The sequence below is a fragment of the Pipistrellus kuhlii genome, unplaced genomic scaffold (assembly GCF_014108245.1).
Source record: "Pipistrellus kuhlii isolate mPipKuh1 unplaced genomic scaffold, mPipKuh1.p scaffold_m20_p_14, whole genome shotgun sequence".
In the NCBI taxonomy this organism is placed as follows: Eukaryota; Metazoa; Chordata; class Mammalia; order Chiroptera; family Vespertilionidae; genus Pipistrellus; species Pipistrellus kuhlii.
The window spans coordinates 38,602,698-38,623,060 of NW_023425449.1; the positions used below are offsets into that span (position 1 = coordinate 38,602,698).

General features: G+C 39.6%; 1 protein-coding gene across 11 annotated transcripts in view; it reads right to left on the reverse strand.

Annotated features, from left to right (window-relative positions):
- RB1CC1 (RB1 inducible coiled-coil 1) overlaps positions 1–20,363 on the reverse strand; it is a 64,627-nt gene that overhangs the window by 11,928 nt on the left and 32,336 nt on the right. For 8 of the 11 annotated variants that reach the window (XR_004987789.2, XM_036437182.2, XM_036437187.2 and 5 more), the window contains 6 exons: positions 19,712–19,815; positions 18,931–19,057; positions 16,942–18,842; positions 4,096–4,261; positions 2,070–2,178; positions 1,728–1,968 (listed from right to left, as the gene is read on the reverse strand). Coding sequence is in view for 8 of the 11 variants with exons in the window: in XM_036437182.2 (XP_036293075.1) it covers positions 1,728–1,968; positions 2,070–2,178; positions 4,096–4,261; positions 16,942–18,842; positions 18,931–19,057; positions 19,712–19,815 (2,648 nt within the window). In the remaining 3 variants the exon portion in view is untranslated. Of the gene's footprint in view, positions 1–1,727; positions 1,969–2,069; positions 2,179–4,095; positions 4,262–15,443; positions 15,611–16,941; positions 18,843–18,930; positions 19,058–19,711; positions 19,816–20,363 lie in introns of those variants that run through there. The other 3 variants (XR_004987790.2, XM_036437188.1, XR_004987791.2) reach the window with 2 other exon arrangements.

Here is a 20,363-nt window from a genome sequence, read left to right on the forward strand (position 1 = left end):
TATTTTTAGGGACCTCCATACTGTTTTTCCATAGTGGCTGCACCTATCTGTAATCCCACCAACAAGGTCTGAGGGTTCTCTTTTCTCCACATCCTTGCCAGCACTTGTTCCATTAATGTGAGCCATTCTGACAGATGTGAGCTGACTTAACAACCAAAAAATAAACAATCCCAATAAAAAATGGGCAGAGGACCTGAATGGACATATCTCCAAAGATGACATACACATGGCCAATAGGCTTTTATTATATAGAATACATAGTTAATTTTCGTAATCGTGTTTCTATTGCTTTATTTTTTTACTTTTTGCTGAGAGGAAGAAGTGTCCTACCCCAAATATGTCTATAAAATGTGCTCATTTTACTCCCTCGCTTGTTGGCTCAGTGGATAGTCAGCCTTGGACTGAAGGGTTCTGGGTCCAATTCCAGCCCAAGGGCACGTCCTTGGTTGCAGGCTCCTCCCCTGCCCTGGACCTGGTCAATGCTTATGCAGGAGGCAACCAATAGATGTGTTTCTCTCACATCGATATTTCTCTCTATCTTTCCCTCTCTCTTCCACTCTCTCTAAAAATCAATGGAAAAGTATCCTCAGGTGAAGGTAAAAATAATAAGAAGAAGTTTTCATGTTAGCCCTGCTGGTGTGGCTCAGTGGTTGAGTGTTGACCTATGAACCAAGAAGATAACAGTTCGATTCCCTGCCAGGGCACATGCCTGGGTTGTGGGCTCGATCCCCAGTGTGGGGCCTGTGGGAGACAGCCAATCAATGGTTCTCTCATCATTGATGTTTCTATCTCTGTCTCCCCCATTTCTCCTCTCTGAAAATCAAATAAAAATATGTATTTTCTAAAAGTTCCATTTCAGTTTTAATCATTTAATTCAGTCATATTTTAAAGCACCTACAAATTAACAATTGTTTGTTGTGAACGATATCCTCTCAATGTATAAAATTTCCTATTTAACTTTTCTAAACCATTACCTTTATGTGGCTTATGTATTTTTTCATCATTTACCTTATGTATTTTTCTCAACTGCATTGAATCAAATGTTCTGTATTAATTTTTCTTTAGATGCTTTTTGTTTGTTTGTTTGTTCATTGAATGCAGTTGAATGCTTTCTTTCCAGACAGGTTTTGTAGAGAGGTTAATTCATTTTTTCACATACATTTGGACTTGTTTCTGTCATTTATGTTTTCTAATGCTATGGTCTCTATATATGGTTATGCTTCCTGTTTTCAAATTGCACTTATTTGTTCTATTTTTCACGTACATTCTTAAGCCTCATACCTTTCTCGAGGTTAACCAGTCTCTAGTCCCTTCTTTTGAACTAAACAGAGACCTACATTCATTTTTACTTTTCAAAAGACTCCTCTGCCTTTCCCCAGTACACCCTCACCAAAACGAATATACTCACTACTAGAGCAATGCCTTTTCCTCCTACGTTATGGGTCTCAAAGTTCAAACACTCCTGTAAGTAAGAACAGCTTAATGCTACTATAGCGACTCTTATCCTGGCAGTCTATGAAAATACGCCAGGGTGATTCATAAGACACATAATCAGTTACATTAAAATATCTGTCATGTTTATAGCTTAGAGAATTAAAATGGCACAACTTTTAGACATATGAGCTATCAACCAGTGGTGCTAAATATATCTCCTTCCACCAGAACTTGTAGTTCACACGAGTGGCCTGAGAGCCTAATACCTGAGGCAGCTGACAAGGTGTACTCACTGTACGGACATCATGCTCGTCTCCATCGCCGAGTCCACTCTCCCTTCATCTTGTGTCTCGATGGCTGACTTCTCTGTCTCCCCTGGGAGTTCAGGGGCACAAGCTCCATAGAGTTCTGGGGCTGTCGCTACAAACGGTGAAGGTACAAAACCGCTGCCCCGCAGCTTACTGACTTCTTCCTCAAGTTTCTTCTTTTCTTCCAGCAACCGCGCTCGGTCTTCAGAGAGGGACTCGATCAAATCTAAGGGGCACCCCGAGGTTGAATTAAGCATTACAGAATACTCTTAAATGATTTCTAATTTAAAAACAGAATTAAAAATCGTATTACAAAACTTTACTGACCTTTATCTCGCTCTTGCTGCTGCATTGTACTTTTCAACTTGTCACTGAGATCATTAATTATGTTTTCTTTCCTCATTTTTTCTCTTGTTAAAACAGTGTTAAAGTTGGTCTGGAAGACAAAATGATTAGTTACATAAATTGTCGCTCTAACCGGTTTGGCTCAGGGATAGAGTGTTGGCCCATGGACTGAAGGGTCCCAGGTTTGAATCCAGTCAAGGGCATGTACCTTGCTTGCAGGCACATCCCCAGTAGGGGGTGTGCAGGAGGCAGCTGATCAATGTTTCTCTCTCATTGATATTCCTAACTTTCTATCCCTTTTCCTTCCTCTCTGTAAAAAAATAATAATAATAATAAAATAAAATAAATTACTAAAATATATATATATTTTTTTAATATATTTTATTGATTTTATACAGAGAGGAAGGGAGAGAGATAGAGAGCCAGAAACATCGATGAGAGAGAGTCATCGGTCAGCTGCCTCTTGCACACCCCCCACCGGGGATATGCCCACAACCAAGGTACATGCCCCTGACCGGAATCGAACCCGGGACCATTCAGTCCCCAAGCCGACGCTCTATCCATTGAGCCAAACCGGTCTCGGCAAAATATATATATATTTTTTAAAATTGTCTGCATGCACATAGATGCTAGGGCTAAAAAACTAGCCTTGAAAATAGTTTTGCATGTTACATTTATATGTGGGGGCGAAAGTACAACATACAAATGTTTATTTTTTTTTTTAATGAAAATGTTATACTGTAGTAATTACAATGTTATTTTATTTCTCTGGTTCCATATTAAGATAATATTGTTCACATATTTATTGTCAGAGGAAAAGCAAAATTTGGGGAAAAGAAAATGATCAACAAATTAGCAAGTGCTATTTTACCTACTCTCTTAGTAATCTTCCTGCCTCTGAAAGCTTCCTGTCTTTATCTAAACCTTGGTTAGCACAACAACATTTCAAGAGAGATTTTATCACATCTCCATCTCTTATCTGTATATTTCTATGGCCACTGCTTTATGACCAGGCTTAATGGTCTGGCCCCCGCTTATCTGGCAAGCTTTACCACTCACTACTGATCAATATTAATAACTGAATCATGTTCAATAACAATCAACTGTAATCTACCAACAGCCTAACATGAATAAGAATTATCAAAAGGAAAAAAAAAACATTTGGGCTGATGCAATTTAGAAAAATAAAATTTTAAAGATTATCATCTAAGTATAGTATAAACACTTTCATTTGCAAAAGAACTTATCTGAGTTTTGAAGAGATAAGAAATGTACTTAAAATCACACAGGTAGTTAAGAAACTAGAAGGAGCCCTAGCTGGTTTGGCTCAATGGATAGAGTGTTGGCCTTTGGACTGAAGGGCCCACTTTCGAGTCCAGTCAAGCCAGCACATGCCTGGGCTGCTGGCTCCATCCCCAGTAGAACAGCTGATCAGTGATTCTCTCATCATTGATGTTGCTATCTCTTCCTCCCTCTCCCTCACTCTTCCTCTCTGAAATCAATAAATATATATATTTTTAAATAACATTTAAGTAAAAAAACAAACTAGAAATATAATTCACATTTCCTAATTTATAATCTAAGACTTTTTCATTTTGAAGCATCTGTCCTTGTAATATAAAAAGAAAATGCTGCCGAAACCGGTTTGGCTCAGTGGTAGACCGTCGGTCTGCAGACTGAAAGGTCCCAGGTTCGATTCCGGTCAGGGGTATGTACGTTGGTTGCGGGCACATCACCAGTAGGGGGTGTGCAAGAGGCAGCTGGTCGATGTTTCTCTCTCATCGACGTTTCTAGCTCTCTATCTCTCTCCCTTCCTCTCTGTAAAAATCAATAAAAATATATTTTAAAAAAAAGAAAAAGAAAATGTTTTTCATCATGAAGAAGGTATCAATGTAGGAAAATCACTTCTAAGAGACCCTAAAACATTAACTGCACAAAGAAATTATATTTTGTAATTTATGTTGCCCTTCTTTAACCTAAAATAATGAAATGGGGCAGGAGAGCATACCTGCTGTTCAGCAATCAAAGATGTTCGAACATTTTGCATTTCTTCATTCTTTCTTTTCTCTTGTTCTTCAAGTTGTTCTAAAAACTTAGCTTTCTCTTCCTGAAGCTTTTCCTGAAGTTCAGCAACCAGGCTTGAAGACTCTTCTCTGGTAGATTCAATGGCAGAACTTGAAAATTAAATACAGTATTACTTTTTTTCAAATTTGCAGATATAATCCCAAATATACCAAATACTATTACTAGCTGAAATCAGAAAGGTTTTATATCTTCAAATCTAACAGTGGTTACTATCATTATTCGCAAATAACATGACATTGTACACAGAAAACCCTAAAAACTCCACCAAAAAACTCTAGATTTAATAAAGGAATTCAGCAATGTAGCAGGATACAAAATTTACTCCTAGAAATCTATGGCATTTTTGAGTATCAATAAAGTACTCTGAAAGAGAAACTAAAAACAAAAACAATCCCATTTACTATTGCAACAAAAAAATTAAGATACTTAGGAGGTAAAAGATGTACTCAGAAAACTATAAGAAGTTGAAAAAAGAGATGGAGGAAGTTATAAACAAGTGGAAGAAAATAGCGTGTTCATGAATTGGTAGAATCAACATCATAAAAGTGTCCATACTTCCCAGAGCAATCTATAGATTCAATGCAATCTCTATTAAAACATCAACAGCATACTCCACAGACCTAGAACAAATACTACTCCAAAAATTTATATGGAACCAAAAAAGACCCCAAAGAGACACAGCAATCTTAAGAAAGAAGAATAAAGCTGGAGGAATCACAATACCAAGTTATACTACAAAACATCTGGGTTCTGTCACAGAACAGCATATAGATCAATGGAAAAGAACAGAGAACCCAGAAACGGACCCACGCCATTATGCTCAATATCTGACAAAGGAGGCAAGAGCATACAATGGAGTAAAAACAGTCTCTTCAATAAATGGTGCTGGGAAAATTGGGCAGATGCATGCAAAAAAATTAAACTAGACCACCAACTTACACCAGACACAAAAATAAACTCAAAATGGATAAGAGATTTAAATATAAGATGGGAAACCATAATAATCCTAGAAGAAACCATAGGCAGCAAAATCTCAGGCATCTCTCGTAGCAATATCTTTACCGGCACATCTTCTAGGGCAAAGGAAACAAAGGAGAAAATAAACAAATGGGACTACATCAAAACAAAAAGCTTCTGTACAGCAAAAGAAACCATCAACAAAACCATCCCACTAAATGGGAGAACATATTTGACAAGATACATCTGATAAGGGGTTAATTTCCAAAATATATTAAGGAATTCATACTTTAAAAAAGACAAATAATCTAATTTAAAAATGGGCAAAGGACCTAAATAGATACTTCTCCTAAGTGACATACAGGCAGCCAAGGGATATACAAAAAAATGTTCAAGTCATTGATCATCAGAGAGATAAAAATTAAAATGACAATGAGGTATCATCTCACACCTAACCGAATAGCTACCATCAACAAATCAACAATGGTGTTGGCAAGGATGTGCAGAAAAGGGAACCCTACTACCCTGCTGGTGGGAATGCAGACTGGTGCAGCCACTGTGAAGAATAGTATTGTTTTCTCAAAAAACTGAAAATGGAACTCCCGTTTCACCCAGTGATCCCACTTCTAGGAATATATTCTAAGAAACCAGAAACACTAATCAGAAAGAATAGATGCACCCTTATGTTCTTAGCAGCACAATTTATAATAGCTAACATCTGGAAACTACCCAAGTGCCCATTAGCAGATGTGTGGATAAAGAAGCTCAGCCAAGACCGGTTTGACTCAATGGATACAGCGTCGGCCTGCAGAATGAAGGGTCCCAGGTTCGATTCCCATCAGGGGCATGTACCTTGGTTGAGGGCACATCCCCAGTTGGGGGTGTGCAAGAGGCAGTTGATCCATGATTCTCTCTCATCGATGTTTCTAACTCTCTATCCCTCTCTATAAAAAAAAAAAAAATCAATAAAATATATTTTTTTAAAAAGCTCATATTTCTAAATGATACTTTGTTTTTATCAGTAAAGAAACACACGTGCGTGTACACACAAGAAAACTGCATACTCCCACCTTTGCATAGAACAAAGGCGCCAGCAGCCAGGGGAAGGCAGGCCCATTCTCTCATGAATCTTCATGTGTCGGGCCTCTAGTTAACTATATTTGATTTGGTCTAACAAATAATTGTTTGCCATGTGTTTTGAAACTTTTTTTTGAGATTAAAATTTAAAATTTTTAATGTTCCATGCTCTCCCAGATCTGTATCAACTATTCCTTAGAAGTATGACTATGAACAGTACAGATGTAGATTTTCAGATATATGGAAACTATACACAGCTTACATTCATTTTCTTTACACACAGGCATGTAAGAAAGCCCCATTTCTAAAGACTTAAAAATAAGATAGCCCCTTTCCCAAAAAGTATCTAAATAATGTGTAAATTGATTTAATTTTACTGGTTATATAGGAAAGTTATTTTAATTTTGTATTTCTTAAACCTCAAGTAGACTGAACGGCTATTCACATATAGACTATTAATATTCCATTTTCTGTCTGTTCATATCCTTCGCTCATTTATCTAATGAACTGTGTGCCCTTTTTAAAACTGACGTGTGTCCCTGGGCAGTGTGGCTCACCAATGAGCGCGTCAGTAATGGCACTGAAGGACTGTGGGCTCCATCACCAGCCAAGGGCACGTGTCTCTGTTGCACGTTCGATTCCCTGCCCTGGTTGGGCATGTGAGGGAGGCAACCAATCAGTGTGTCTCTCTCTTCACTCTCCCCCGACACCTCACCCTTCCTTCCATTCTAAGTATCAATGGTAAAAATACTGAGTGAGGATTAGCAAACAAAATATCTGACTTATGAAAGTGTTCTTTCCTCTGCATGAAAAAGAAACTGAGAACTACTTTATGCAGAATCCTCATCCCAGTAAGTTCTGGGAGGTTCAAGTTTGTCAACAAGAGACACCCACACAAAATCTGGAGTGCTAAAGAGGGTCTATGTTTCTCCAAAGATGGCTGTGCTCTGACATGTGGGCAACTTAAGATTCACAAGGGGTTCCTAAGCAAATTACCTGTATTGGTGTCTCAGTAGACAACTAGTATTCAATAGAAGTCTCCTAAAAATTGTAGGTTTCCTGCCCAAGCTGATTTGGCTCAGTGGGTGGAGTGTCAGCCTATGGACTGAAGGGTCCCAGGTTTAATTCCAGTCAAGGGCACATGCCCAGGTTGTGGGCTCAATCCTCAGTGGGGGGCATGCAGAAGGCAGCCGAACAATGATTCTCTCATCATTGTTTCTCTCTCTCTCTCTCTCTCTCTCTCTCTCTCTCTCTCTCTCTCTCTCTCTCGCTCTCTCTCTCTCTCTCGCTCTCTCTCTCTCTCCCCGCGCCCTTTCCTCTCTGAAGTCAATAGATACATATTTCCTAATTAGCCAACACTTTATAACTTTGAACCTATAGACCTCCAGGATATTGACTCCCTTATACCACCAACCTCTCCCGAAGCTCTTTAAGTTCTAATTCTAATATTAACTCCTTTAATCATATGTAATAAAGGGCTAATATGCAAATAGACTGAACGGCCGAACACCCGGAATCGAACTGGTTGCTATAACGTGCACTGACAGGGGGCATGCGGGGAGTGGCGGACGTAGTGGGATGGTGGAGCATGTGAGTGGTGGCACCAGACCACGGCAGGGCGCCCGTCACTGTCATTGGGGCGAGCCTCTGGTGGTTACTGAAAATTCTTTGCTCCCGCGTGCCGCGGTCTCATCTGCTGCCGGCACTGGAGCCACTGCTCGCACCAGCTGCTGGCAACCAGTGCCGGTCCCAATTGCTCGACACCCTCAGCGGGTGCTGCTGGCCCTGATCACCCCTGAAGGCTTCTCCGCCTCCCCCTGCTCCTGAGGGGCAACAGGGATAGCAGCTGCCACTTGCACCCACCAACCGTGCTGGCCCCACTCGCACCTGCTGCTGCCACCAGTCCCAATTGCTCTGCACCATCAGCGCGTTGGAGCAGCAGCAGCGGGAGCAGGGCTGCTGGCAAAGAGGAGTCCGCGGCCACAGCAGGATGGGGTGAGACCCACCCCTGTGCCCACCATAGCCACATGGCCCACAGCTCCTCTCAAGGTACAGGAATTTATGCACTGGGCCCCTAGTCTTGAAATATTTAAGAGAGGTTCTGGCCATGGCCAGTATGGCTGTTGGTTGGAGCATCGTCCTAAATGCCAAAAGTCATGGATTCAATTCCTAGTCAGGGAACATACCCAGTCTGTGGTTCAATCCCTGGGCAGGTGCTGAAGGCAGGCAACCAATTAATGCTTCTCTCACATGGATGTCGTCTCTCTCTCTATCTCTGTCTCTCTCTCTCTCTCTCTCTCTCTCTCTCCCCTCCTTTCCTCTCTAAAAGCAATTAAAAAGGCAACAAAAACATATCTTCAGGTGAGGATTTAAAATATAAAATAGGTTTTATTTCTAAGCTCAATCCAGAGATAGATACAAATGTAATTGTAGGGAAAAATAAACTCTAAAGATGGGAATCTGGAATTCTCTGATGTTTCGATCTGAAGGCAGTAATGACCTTACCACCCGCGCAAAAATGGAACTTTGGCAGACCGGGGCATTCAAAGCAGAACCACTAACAACTGTAGTTGTCTGGGATCAAATAGCTAAAGCCTAGGTTTTGGAGATCTCCCAGTAGTCCCTCCAAATCCCACTAAGCCTCCCTTATCAGCAGTAGCCTTTCTCCCTGATTTGAGTCTGAGGCCCAAAATTCGTGCACTGGAGGGAAGGGTCCTCCTCAGCCCAGCCTGCACCTCTGGCATCCCTTGGGGGATGTCCAACTGCAGGCTTAGACCCTATCCCCCTGTGGGATTAGGCCTAAACCAGCAGTTGGACTTCCCTCTCACAATCTAGAACCGCTGGCTCCTAACTGATCACTTGTCTGTCTGCCAGATTGCCCCTAACCACTCTGCCTGCCTGCCTGATTGCCCCTAACCACCTCTGCCTCAGCTCCCGCCACTGCAACTTCATCCAGAATGATGTCTGGAAGATTATTCAGCTTTCCGGTCTAATTAGCATATTACACTTTTATTATAGATTTGTGTCATCTTAGCTAAGGTCCCCTTCTCAACAAGCTGATCATTTTCAACCTCTCCACCTTTTCCTTAATCCCAGACCCATTGCTACAGTCATATCCCATGTTTCAAGAGAAGTTAAAGGAGGAACTGCACTTCCAAGAGGTTTCATTTATTTAGAAACGTTGGAAATAGATCCAATGGGAGTTAGACAAACAAAATGTTTAAACAAGCCAAAATCATTGGTATAAATGTAATGAACGGAGATTCTGGATTAAATGTTACCTTTTAACATTTCGCAAGGTTGGCTGCGTGAAACCTGGACCCAATGGCCAACATTAAACAAATATAAGAGGCCAAGGAGATATATGCTAGACCCATGTTTGGTAAACCGTGGCTCTCGAGCCACATGTGGCTCTTTGGCCCCTTGAGTGTGGCTCTTCCACAAAATACCACAGCCTGGCGAGTCTGTTTTGAAGTGGCATTAGAAGAAGTTAAAAAATTTGGCTCTCAAAAGAAATTTCAATTGTCGTACTGTTGATACTTGGCTCTGTTGACCAATGAGTTTGCCGACCAGTGCGCTAGACCACAGGCCAGGTCTAACCTGCTATTACCTGTTTGGGTGAGTCAAGTTTTGTTGGAACATAGTGAAACCCCTTTATACTGTCTCACTCCCGTTTGGCTATAACAGTAAAGCTGAGTAGCTCATATAGAGACCATCTGGCCCACAGAGCCTAAGACATTTACAAACTTTTTTTACAGAAAGTTTGCCAACCATTCTCCAGTGTAGACAAGTTTATCCCAATGATTCGCAAAGTGTGACTGACCCACAGAACAATCGGGGGGTAACTAGAACACATACAGGGGATCAGTTAAGGTCAAAACTATTTTCAAAATAATACTAAGATGATATTTGTCTTTTACACCTTGTTGACATTTGCACAAGTGATAAAACTGCTGACACCTTCACATAAATTGAAGACAGTAACACCAAACTGAACTTTTAATCATTATATCCTTTACTTCAAGACACTCAAAATGAAAAAGACAGCAGGTTTATTTTGAAACATACTGATGTACTAGAATTATATTATTGAATCTGGGCCATTAAGTATACAATTTTTTTAATATTCTATGTGACAAAATGACAAGCATATGTAAAGCACTTCTGCCACTTACAAAGTATGTCTGTCTCATGGAAACATGCCTATGTAATTGTTTTGGCTGTAGGCATAACTGGCTGTTTTTTTCATCGAATACATCTAAAAAATTACAATCTTTGGTTATTCAGACTTGGGTTTTTGGCAGATAATTTTGAGAAAATATCAAATTGAGCCTATTATTTTAATGAACAACTGACAAACTTATTACCAACGAAAAAAGTGTGACTCTTTAAAAAGAAAGTTTGTATCTGCCACTATGCACTTTAGAGCTTACCAGTACCTAAGATTCCTCTTATAAAATCCTTAAGATAGTAACAAATGTGACTTCTGTTAATAAAATGTATTCACATCTGCAGATCTGCACTACAATGAACCAGTGTTTTCCAAATGATCACTTTATTATGCTACAAAATCATGCATGAGTAAAATATCCAAAGTGATAGTTCAATGAATATTAGCATCAAGATTACCTAAAAAATCCATTGACATGGAGTCATATTCCACAATGAAACTAATGCTTAAGAAATTATCAGTCGTTGCATTCTGATTTAGTATCAAGGAAAAATATCCACAATTATCGGAAAGGCTATTTAAATATCCCTCTTTCCAATTTTATATAAGTGAAAGGCTGGATTTTCCATATAATTTATTATTTCCATTTCTAATACAGAAAATATTGATAACCCATTTAAGCAAAATCACTTTGCAGTCCTTAATAATTTTTGAATATGTAAAAGTGTACTGAGACCAAAGTAAGAACCACTTACTCTTGGTTTCTACCTATTTAAAGGGTAGCATACACAAAGTGTGCACACACACAGGAAAATATGATAAAGTCTACATGTGACCAGCAAATCCTAAGATATTCACTATATGTCCCTTTAAAGAACAAATTTCCTGGCCCTTGGTCCACAGGAAGGCACACAAAGAGTGATGGTACAGGGGTACTGGGAATTAGTACACACCTGGGAGAGGCCGGAGAATACTCCCCTCGGCACAGCTTTGAGAAACACCTCGAAAGGCTCTCTGCAGGACAGGGATGGCAGAGGGAGGAAAAAACACCAGAATTCTATGAATTTCAATGGAATACCATTGAAATTGGAGTGGCAGAGGCCAATTACTGACCCTTAACCAGAGACATGATGTGGTGCCATTACAGACAGCACAGAGCAGTACTTGGGTTTGACCCAGAAGTCTTGGAAGTGGCTGCCTCTAAGGTGTGCAGAGAGCTAACTTAAATCAAAAGGCTCACTATTCCACACTCAATTCCACTATCTGAGTTGGTCCCCAACTACAATGCCAAATTTTTATACTGTTGTCTTTTTTTCTAGCCCTCACCAAAAGCACTTGAGACAATTTTCCAGGTGAGTGTGTATTCAGGGAAGGTACTTAACCAATTCTGGGGGGCTACTGAGCACTGGCTCCGAGGGGATTCTAGTGCCACCAAGACCCATCCGATTACTGATGACAGAGAAGTCTGGGCCCGGTGGGCCCCTCATCAGAGGTAAGAGCTATCTCCTTATATCCGGAATCTGCAGTAAAAGCAACTGATGGGGAAGCCATGGAATGAGGACCAAGTAAAATCTCCAAAACTGTCTCTCACTTCAAACCATATAGGGGAGGAGATTTCCATCACAGTTTTATCTGACTTAAGTGTATGTCCTGAATAAAACGTGTAAAAGCATGCAACAGATGATCATAAATTTAATCAGGTAGTGACTCCAGTAAATCTGCTGTTTCACATATGATCTCTTTCCTGGAGCAAATCAACAAGGCCTAGTGGCCTGGCATGTAGCTACTGATTTGGTGATTTCTTTCCCATCTACACCTATTAGTATAATTCAGGGGTTGACAAACTTTTTTTTTTTTTTTGGGGGGGGGGCAGTAATTGTTAGCCAGGTGATCTCTGTCACAACTACTCAACTCTGCCCAAAGCAGCCACAGGCAGAGGGAAGGAACAAGATCTCTGTGTTCCCATATGGCTGCACTGACAAAAAACCAGCAGCGGGTTCACCGCTGGTGTAGACCACCATTGCTGCTTTGCTCTCCGTCACAAGTAGACCACAAGCAGCAGTTTGACTTTACCCACAGTGACAGCAATATACTTTCAGTCTTATCTCTGGGTTATACCAACTCTCCAGTCCTCTGTTAAAATCTAGTAGTTGGTTTTCTTGCTAGTCCTAAGGATACCACATTATACATTTATGGCAATATGCTTCTTAAGCCTACTAAAAAGAAGTAACTATGTGAGCTAACCAGGGGAAGACACGTTTATTACCAGAGTGAGCAATAAAGACCATGAAAAGTGAGGAGCTGGTCAGCACAGAAAAATTTCTAAGTATCCCAGGGTCTGGGCATGAGGTGTTCCCTCCACGGTGAACAAGCAAGATGCCATTGAGCATCTCTGAATTTTGGGTGCAATATATAGTACATTTGGGTATGCTGCTGTGACTCACCTATGAAATAACTTTTAAGGCGGCCTGTTCTGTGTAAGGTCCACAGCAAGAGACACTCTTGCAATAGGTCCAAACTATCACGCAAGCTGCTCTACCCCTTGCGCCATCTTTACCACAGATACGTGTCTGCAGCAGGAATAGATACTGAATAAAACTGTTAGCAAGTCTTATAAGACAGTCAGTTGAGACCCTTAGGATTTTTGGAGCTGGTAACTATTTTCCTCTGGTAAATGGCTTGCTACTGGGTCTATACAGAAACTGAGAAATTTTACATGGTCTCCTAAATTACCATGTTACCTGAGTTGTCCATCATAAAATAGATGTGGCATACATGGGCTGGAGCTTAAACAAATCCTGATGGCACAAGTAAGGTCCAAGAGGTGCGGGTTCCCAAGATTTACTCCTGCCTCATTGCTGCTTTGCTCTCTGTCACAAGTATGGCATTCAATATGGGCTGGAGAGGAAACCGACCAACCTGGTTTCCTCATAGTAATTCTGCACAATATGCTGACACGATTCAAAAGCACAGCTCAAGTCCTAGAGCCCACTGAGAAGTGATCCTGAAGAACAGCAGTGAAGGGAAATCTTCCCAGCAGCAGTGTGTTTGGAGTTGCCTCAGAGAAATGGCCAGGGCTACAACAGGGATGCATGGATGCTAGCCAAAGACTTGCCTGGACAGCGAGGGACTTGGAAGAAACTAGACTAGATCTGGTGACAATATTTGCAGAAGAGAAATAGAGATGAACCTCCTGAAAATGGGCACAAAGGATAAGGATCTGTAAGTCCTCTGAGTATATAATATCCCACTTTGAGGAACCTCCTAATAATCAGATGGTCAAGGTGAACATTCTGTGAATATCAGTCTTTAGCCACACCAGTCCTGTTCGAAATGCTGACATACAGGAAGTGAGGTTATGTACTGGACTCAGCGATGGGGGCTGCCACGCACACTGAGCCCCCAATATTGCAGCACTTCCATGGGAGACGAGCCAGACACCTGGTGACAGGTCAGCTACCCTTGACCATTTCCATCGTGAGAAGTAATCTGTTCTCACAAAAACAGTCCATTATTCTCTATATAGATTTCTTTTGCATGTCCACAGTGTTTCTGTGAGAAAAACCATTCCTGAACTTATAAAATGCCTTGGTCACTGCTATGGTGTTCCACTAGGACTGCTGCTGAAGAAGGGATTTTACTCTCCAGTGGAAGGTGTGCAGCCATGGACTCAGGCCCCTGGGAGTCCTAATCTCACCATGTATGCCAATCCCTAAAGCAGGTGGCCTGACAAAACTGTGGACCAAACTACTGAAAACTCAAGTTATAGCACTAAATAGGTGAAATTTTGCATGGCTAGATTAAAGAATGCATACATGCTCTGGACCAGACACCACTTTGGGAGACTAATTCTCCCATAGTTAGAATACATGAATTGGAGAACAAGGCATAGAAATTAAGAGTAACTACTCTATTGTCCCTAAATATATTCGCAAAAATGTTGCTTCTTGTCCCTACAATTTGGGGCCACAGATTTTAGAGCAGATATAGTCCCCCTAACCTCCCACAAAAAAAGAAAATCCTTTACCAAGAGATACAGCCAGGGTCCCACGAAACTGAAGCTTAAACTACAACTAGGCTAATTAGGGCTCCTCAGGCCACTGAACCAACAGTCAGAGGAGGAGGCTGTATCGATGTAAATTGAATTCAATTCTCTCTGGGAAAGTTTCTCCTATATGAGGGCAGAGAGGAATATTGCTGGAAGTCAGGGGCTTTCCCAATGTGTCTCTTGGCACTACTGTGACCAAAAACAGTCAAATGAGCCCCAGCCGGTTTGGTCAGTGGTTAGAGCACCCACCAGAGGTCCAAAGGGTCACGCGTCTAATTCCCAGCCAAAGCCACCTCTCTCGGTTGCAGGACTGATCCCTGGCCCCAGTCGGGGTGCGAAGAGGCGGCAACCAATCAATGTGTCCCTCTTACATCATTGCTGCTCTCCACCCCTACCCCCACCATCTCCAATAAATAAATGGAAAAAATATCCTCAAGTGAGGATTACCAAAAAATAAATAAGTCAAATGAAAAACTATCAGCAACTATATTAGAGGATGGACCATTACTAACAGTCTCCTCAGATCAACAAGTAAAACCAGTTGAGGTAATGTCTAAGGTAAAGAATGGGTGTGTTAATAGAAGCAAGATGTGAATACCTACTAGAGTTACAGGGTTAATTACAGCAATAAAGACTATAGGACTTAAGATTGCATAAATCAATCAATCTTCATCTCTTTTCCTTCTCCCATTTCCCTAGTATGTATGTTGTGGTAACGATAGTTAACCCTATATTTCAGCATTCAACTTGCAGAATATAAAGAGAGATGTAGCTGTGTGAAAAATGAATGGATATCTCTGAGATGGCTAGAATGGCCTAAATTTGACTCTCACCTTTTGAAGACAGGGTTCGGTAATCTGAGGAGATATGAGACATATAAGCTCAATCACGTTAGACAGAAACATAACATTCAAGTATCTTTATTTGGCAGTTCAATATGAGTAAAAGAGATTTGTGGTTACCGAGTTTAAACAAGGTATACAGTGCTAGACTGTCGTCATCTTGCCATTGCCCTCACCTCTTTTCTCATCTGCAATGTAAAGCAGATTCTCTACTTCCCAGAATCCCCCTTATAACTTCAAGTTTGCCCATGAAAAGAACAGGTACAAGTCTGGAGAGCAGAAAAGCAGCCCAGGCTAACTCTCCAGAGGTGGCTGTCTCCAGATGCAGTTTCACAGGAGCCTCCTGCCAAGGAAATGGGAACTACCCATTGTGTGCTGCAGATGGAGCCACAGCATTGGGGCTTGAAGAGATTCTTGAATGTTGCAGCAGCTTCCCAGTGAGCCATGGAAACCATGAGCTTTGGTGTGTGCTTAATGTCTCTTTTCCTCATATTTCACTCAGAATTCTCCTGGCCTTCAGTAGTGACTACCTTGGCCTTACTGCCCCAATTCTATAAAACATTTCATGCAGGTTCTAACTCCTATATTGCACCCTCTAATTCTCACAGAATACAGAAGAGTTTCACTGTACACCAATATATATTACACAGCAGAAAGGCAATCACAAGTGACTGTGTAAAAGTGGTAAGGCGAGAAACAGAAATTCAAATATAATGTACATATAACTATATTCACCTGGAAGAAGAATTGATAGAACTAATTGATAATGTTCTAGAAACTTTTTATTAAGCCATAAAATCCCTCAATAAATTTGAAGGAACAGAAAACCTGGGGAACATTTTCTCTAATAAAAAGTGTTATTAGTAACAATAAAAGTAAAAAAAAAAAACACTATATAAAATTTGGGATTTAAAAACATCTTTTGAACCACCAAAGAAATAAATGAAGTTGTAACATCAAAAAAGTAACAACAATGAAACGTACATAGCCCAATCTAGAATTCAGCCTTTACTTAATACTGCTCAGAGAAAAACTGTTATCTTTTATACATACATACACAATTAAAAAAAAAAAAAAAACACACAAAAATAAGTAATTTTCAATTGAAGAATTTAGAGGGAAAAATTTCAAAGAAACCAAAGAAATAAATTTATACCCTAACCAGTTTGGCTCAGTGGAGAGTTGGCCTGTGGACTGAAGAGTCCTGGGTTCAACTCTAGTCAAGGACACACGCCTTGGTGGCTGGCTTAAACCCTGGCCCTGGACTCGGCGGGTACAGGAGGCAACCAACCCACATTTCTCTCTATCCTTCTTTCCCCCTCCCCTGCACTCTCTATCTCTGAAAATCAATGGAAAAATATCCTCGAATGAAGATTAACAATAAAAGAAATTTGTAAGAAAGGGAAAATAATCTCTTGAAAGTATTTTGAAATTTTCAAAAAAAATTTTTCTCTAGAAACCCAAAACTTTAATTCATTATTAAAATCTACTATAGATTTTCAAAATGTTTACAATAAACATTTAAAAACTAAAAGTTTTAATTTCATAAATATGTCCCAATTGCTCCATTAACTAAGTAAATGAATAAATCAAGGTACTATGCTTACCTACATACAAAATTGACATTTGAATCATCAATATTTTTCTTTTATAATCACAGACTAAAGTTCTTACCTTTCTCCTATTTGATTCTCAAGATGTTTAACTTTTTCTAATAACTCTTTCTCAACAGCTTCTCTCTCCAATTTAAATTCATTTAGGGCCGTCTGAATAGCTTCTTCTTTTTCACTATTAAGCTTCTGAATTAACTCTTCTCGGTCTTGTTCCTGGCTCATTATGAATTTCTCTTTGTCTTTCTCAAGTTTCTGGATAACAGCTTCATACTTCTCCTCTTGTTGGATGAGTTTTTCAGCTTTTTGTTTTTCAAGCGCACTCAATGCAACGTCCAATTTACCCTGCAGTTCAACTATTTCTTCTTTCAGGTTTTTTTCTATTTCAAATGCTTGATGATGCAATGCTGTTACTTGGTTTAATTCAGCTTTAAGCATGTTAGATTCTTCTTCATGTCTACTAATCAGCTCTGAAATACATTGATCTTTTTCAATTGTCATTAAAGTTCTTAGCTCTGCCAAGCCCACCTGATAATTTTCATTATTTTCCTGAATCTTTTGGTTTAGTTTACTTATCTCTGTTCTCAAATTTTCCGTCTCTTGTTCAAGAAGCGACTTTAAGGTCTCATTCTGCTGGGCTTTGCTTTCTTCCAACAAAATTTTTATTTCATCTGTTTCCGCTTCCTTCAATGCAAGTTCAACCTCTAACTTACATCTCGTATCTGACAAATCAGAAACCTTGAGTTTCAACTCCTGTAGCTGTCGCTCTTTTTCCTGGATAATTGTGGCATGGGACTCTTTTATCTGATCAATTCTTTGTTGGTTTTCATTTTTTAATTTCTCCAAAGAATCTTTGTGGTCTGTCATAACTTTCTCGAATTCCTGTGTGTGCCTGACATGCAGGGTGTCCTCCAATTCCCTTAGATGACTTTGCTCTAAGCTCTGAAGTTCTGTCCTCAACAGTTGCATCTTCTCATCATTTTCAACATGGAGCTTTTTAAAGTCTTTTAATGCTTTCTCTCGTGACTCCTTCAGTTCTTTAATTTCACAATTCTGAGTGTGCATTACGTTTTCCATTTCTAACAGCTTCTGGTCCTTTTCATTCTGCAGGCAGATGATAGCTTCTTTTTCATGCTTAACCAAAGCAAATTCATTATCTTTATTTTGTAACACCTCCTCAAGGCATACTAAGTCTCCTTTTAGCTTTTTAATTTTACTTTCATTTTCTTCACTGTCTTTGATTAGTGCATCAAGTTTGTCTTCATAATCACTTTTTAGAGACTGCAATTCTTTTTGATGTTTTTCATTTAGTGTTATTTCCACAGAGTATTTTACCTTTTCAATAATGTTCCTTATTTCTATTGCTATACACTTTAAAGAATTTGAGAAATCACACTGTTCTCTTTGTACAAATGTTCTGAAGTGGCAAAGGTCTTCCTTGATGGTTTGTATAGTTAATTGTGAGTCTTGCGCAACAACCCTACATTTTTCCAACTGGACATTTAGAGACACGTGATCCCCTGAATCCTCTTTACCACATATATTGGTATCCTGCATACGTCTACTGTCTATTGCATTGATAACTGATGAGTAAAGTGATTCCACCATCATTTCAGGACTTTGTGGATCACTTATAGGATTAGGAGATGATAAATTTTCTTCTATTACAAACTCATTCACAGCAGACATAAAATCTGATTCAGGACTTTCTGCTAATGAATCCAAATCTAAAGAAACTTGGTGAACAGTCTGTTCTCTGTTTGGGTGGGGGATAGTTTCAAAATCAAATGTATGTGCATCAATGCTATCTGGAGACAATTCTTCTAAGGGACATACTGCAGGACATAAGGGATCCTGAACAGTGAGTGGAGGAGGAGTTCTTGGTGAGGTAGTTGTTGTAATTCCTGTTGCACTTTCTACTCTTGGTGAGGAAGTCGACTGTGGGGATGTCTGACTCATGGATGCCTGGAAAAGAGAGAGACAGACTTATACAACTGCAGCAGTATCAACATTTACACTAGTAAAGTGAACCATTTGAAACAACTTAATTTGCCTTTTGTTCACTCAGTAGATCTGTAATGGTCTGTGACATTTCATCCAAACTTTGTGCTGCTTTTACCAAATTATGTAGAGAAAGTACATGCTGGTGTAGAGGTTCAAAGTCACAAAGTAAGGGGACCCTGAAACAAAATGTAAACAAATTAGATTTCTGATTTCTTAATTAAAAGATGAATAAGTACAACCAAATATTTTAACCTATGTAAAAAATCACTACTTCAGCTCTCGCCGGTTTGTATCAGTGGGTAGAGAGCCTGTGGACTGAAGGGTCCCGGATTCTATTCCAGTCAAGGGCACAGGCCCAGATTCCAGGCTTGATCCCCAGTAGGGGGCATGCAGGAGGTAGCCGATCAATGAGTCTCTCTCATCATTGATGTTTCTGTCTCTCTCTCCCTCTCCCTTCCTCTCTGAAATCAATAAAAATATTTTTAATTAATAAAAACACAAAACTACTGCCTTAACAACCTTTTTCAATCATTACCAGAAAAAGCTCAAGAAACCTAAGCCATCATCATTAAAATATTAGGAATCTCCCATAGTATGCAAAGCAGGAGTGACTACTAGAAAATAATTTACTACACATAAGACATTAATTTTCTGTTCACTTTAATATTCCCCAGAAATTTCCTAAAGCAGTCATAGGAGGGTCAAGCCTATCATAAAACAGTTCTCTATTCTGGCATCTCCTAGGAGGGCTGGTGCTACTTTCCACAGCTCCAGAATGAGGAAAACAGAGTAAGGTGATATCTACAGTTAAAAATACTAATGACATTTACCTGAGGAATGGCTGAACTTCTGAAGGACAAAATGACTGCAGAAACTGTAAATCTTTTAATGAAATATCTGGAAGCTCACAGTCAAACTTTCGAGGTTTCTGTGTCTGTACAAAATAACAATAATAATAATAATAATTCACCACAAAATATACAAATAATAAGTTGTCTCATTATAATCAAATTGAATAAAACAGTTAAATAAAAATGCTTCAAAAATTTACTCCCATTTAATAGAAAAATAATAATAAATTAAATATGAAGAACTAATCAATGACATGATGTACTATTTTTCTAAGTCTTAAGTAACTGGGATACAGTTGTTGGTAATCAACTGGTGTATTTGTCCCTGCCCTTTTGTTTTCAGCATCTTTTTATGGGAAATTCTAACATTTTCATCAACATTAAAGGAATCATTTGTTTCACTAGTACATAAATTATTTCCTAATTTTTCCTTGACCTATAAAATGATCATGAAACTCTATCTGGCCCTATATCTATCTACTCCTATCACCTGTTCACATACCTTGTTGTTTTAACTTAGTAAAAATCATTTTTTCCCATGTAACATTTTCTTCCTTGCCATTTTTTAGAATACAAACCCTTAGCCCTAGCCTCATGGTCAGCAAACTGCAGCTCGCAAGCACATGTGGAT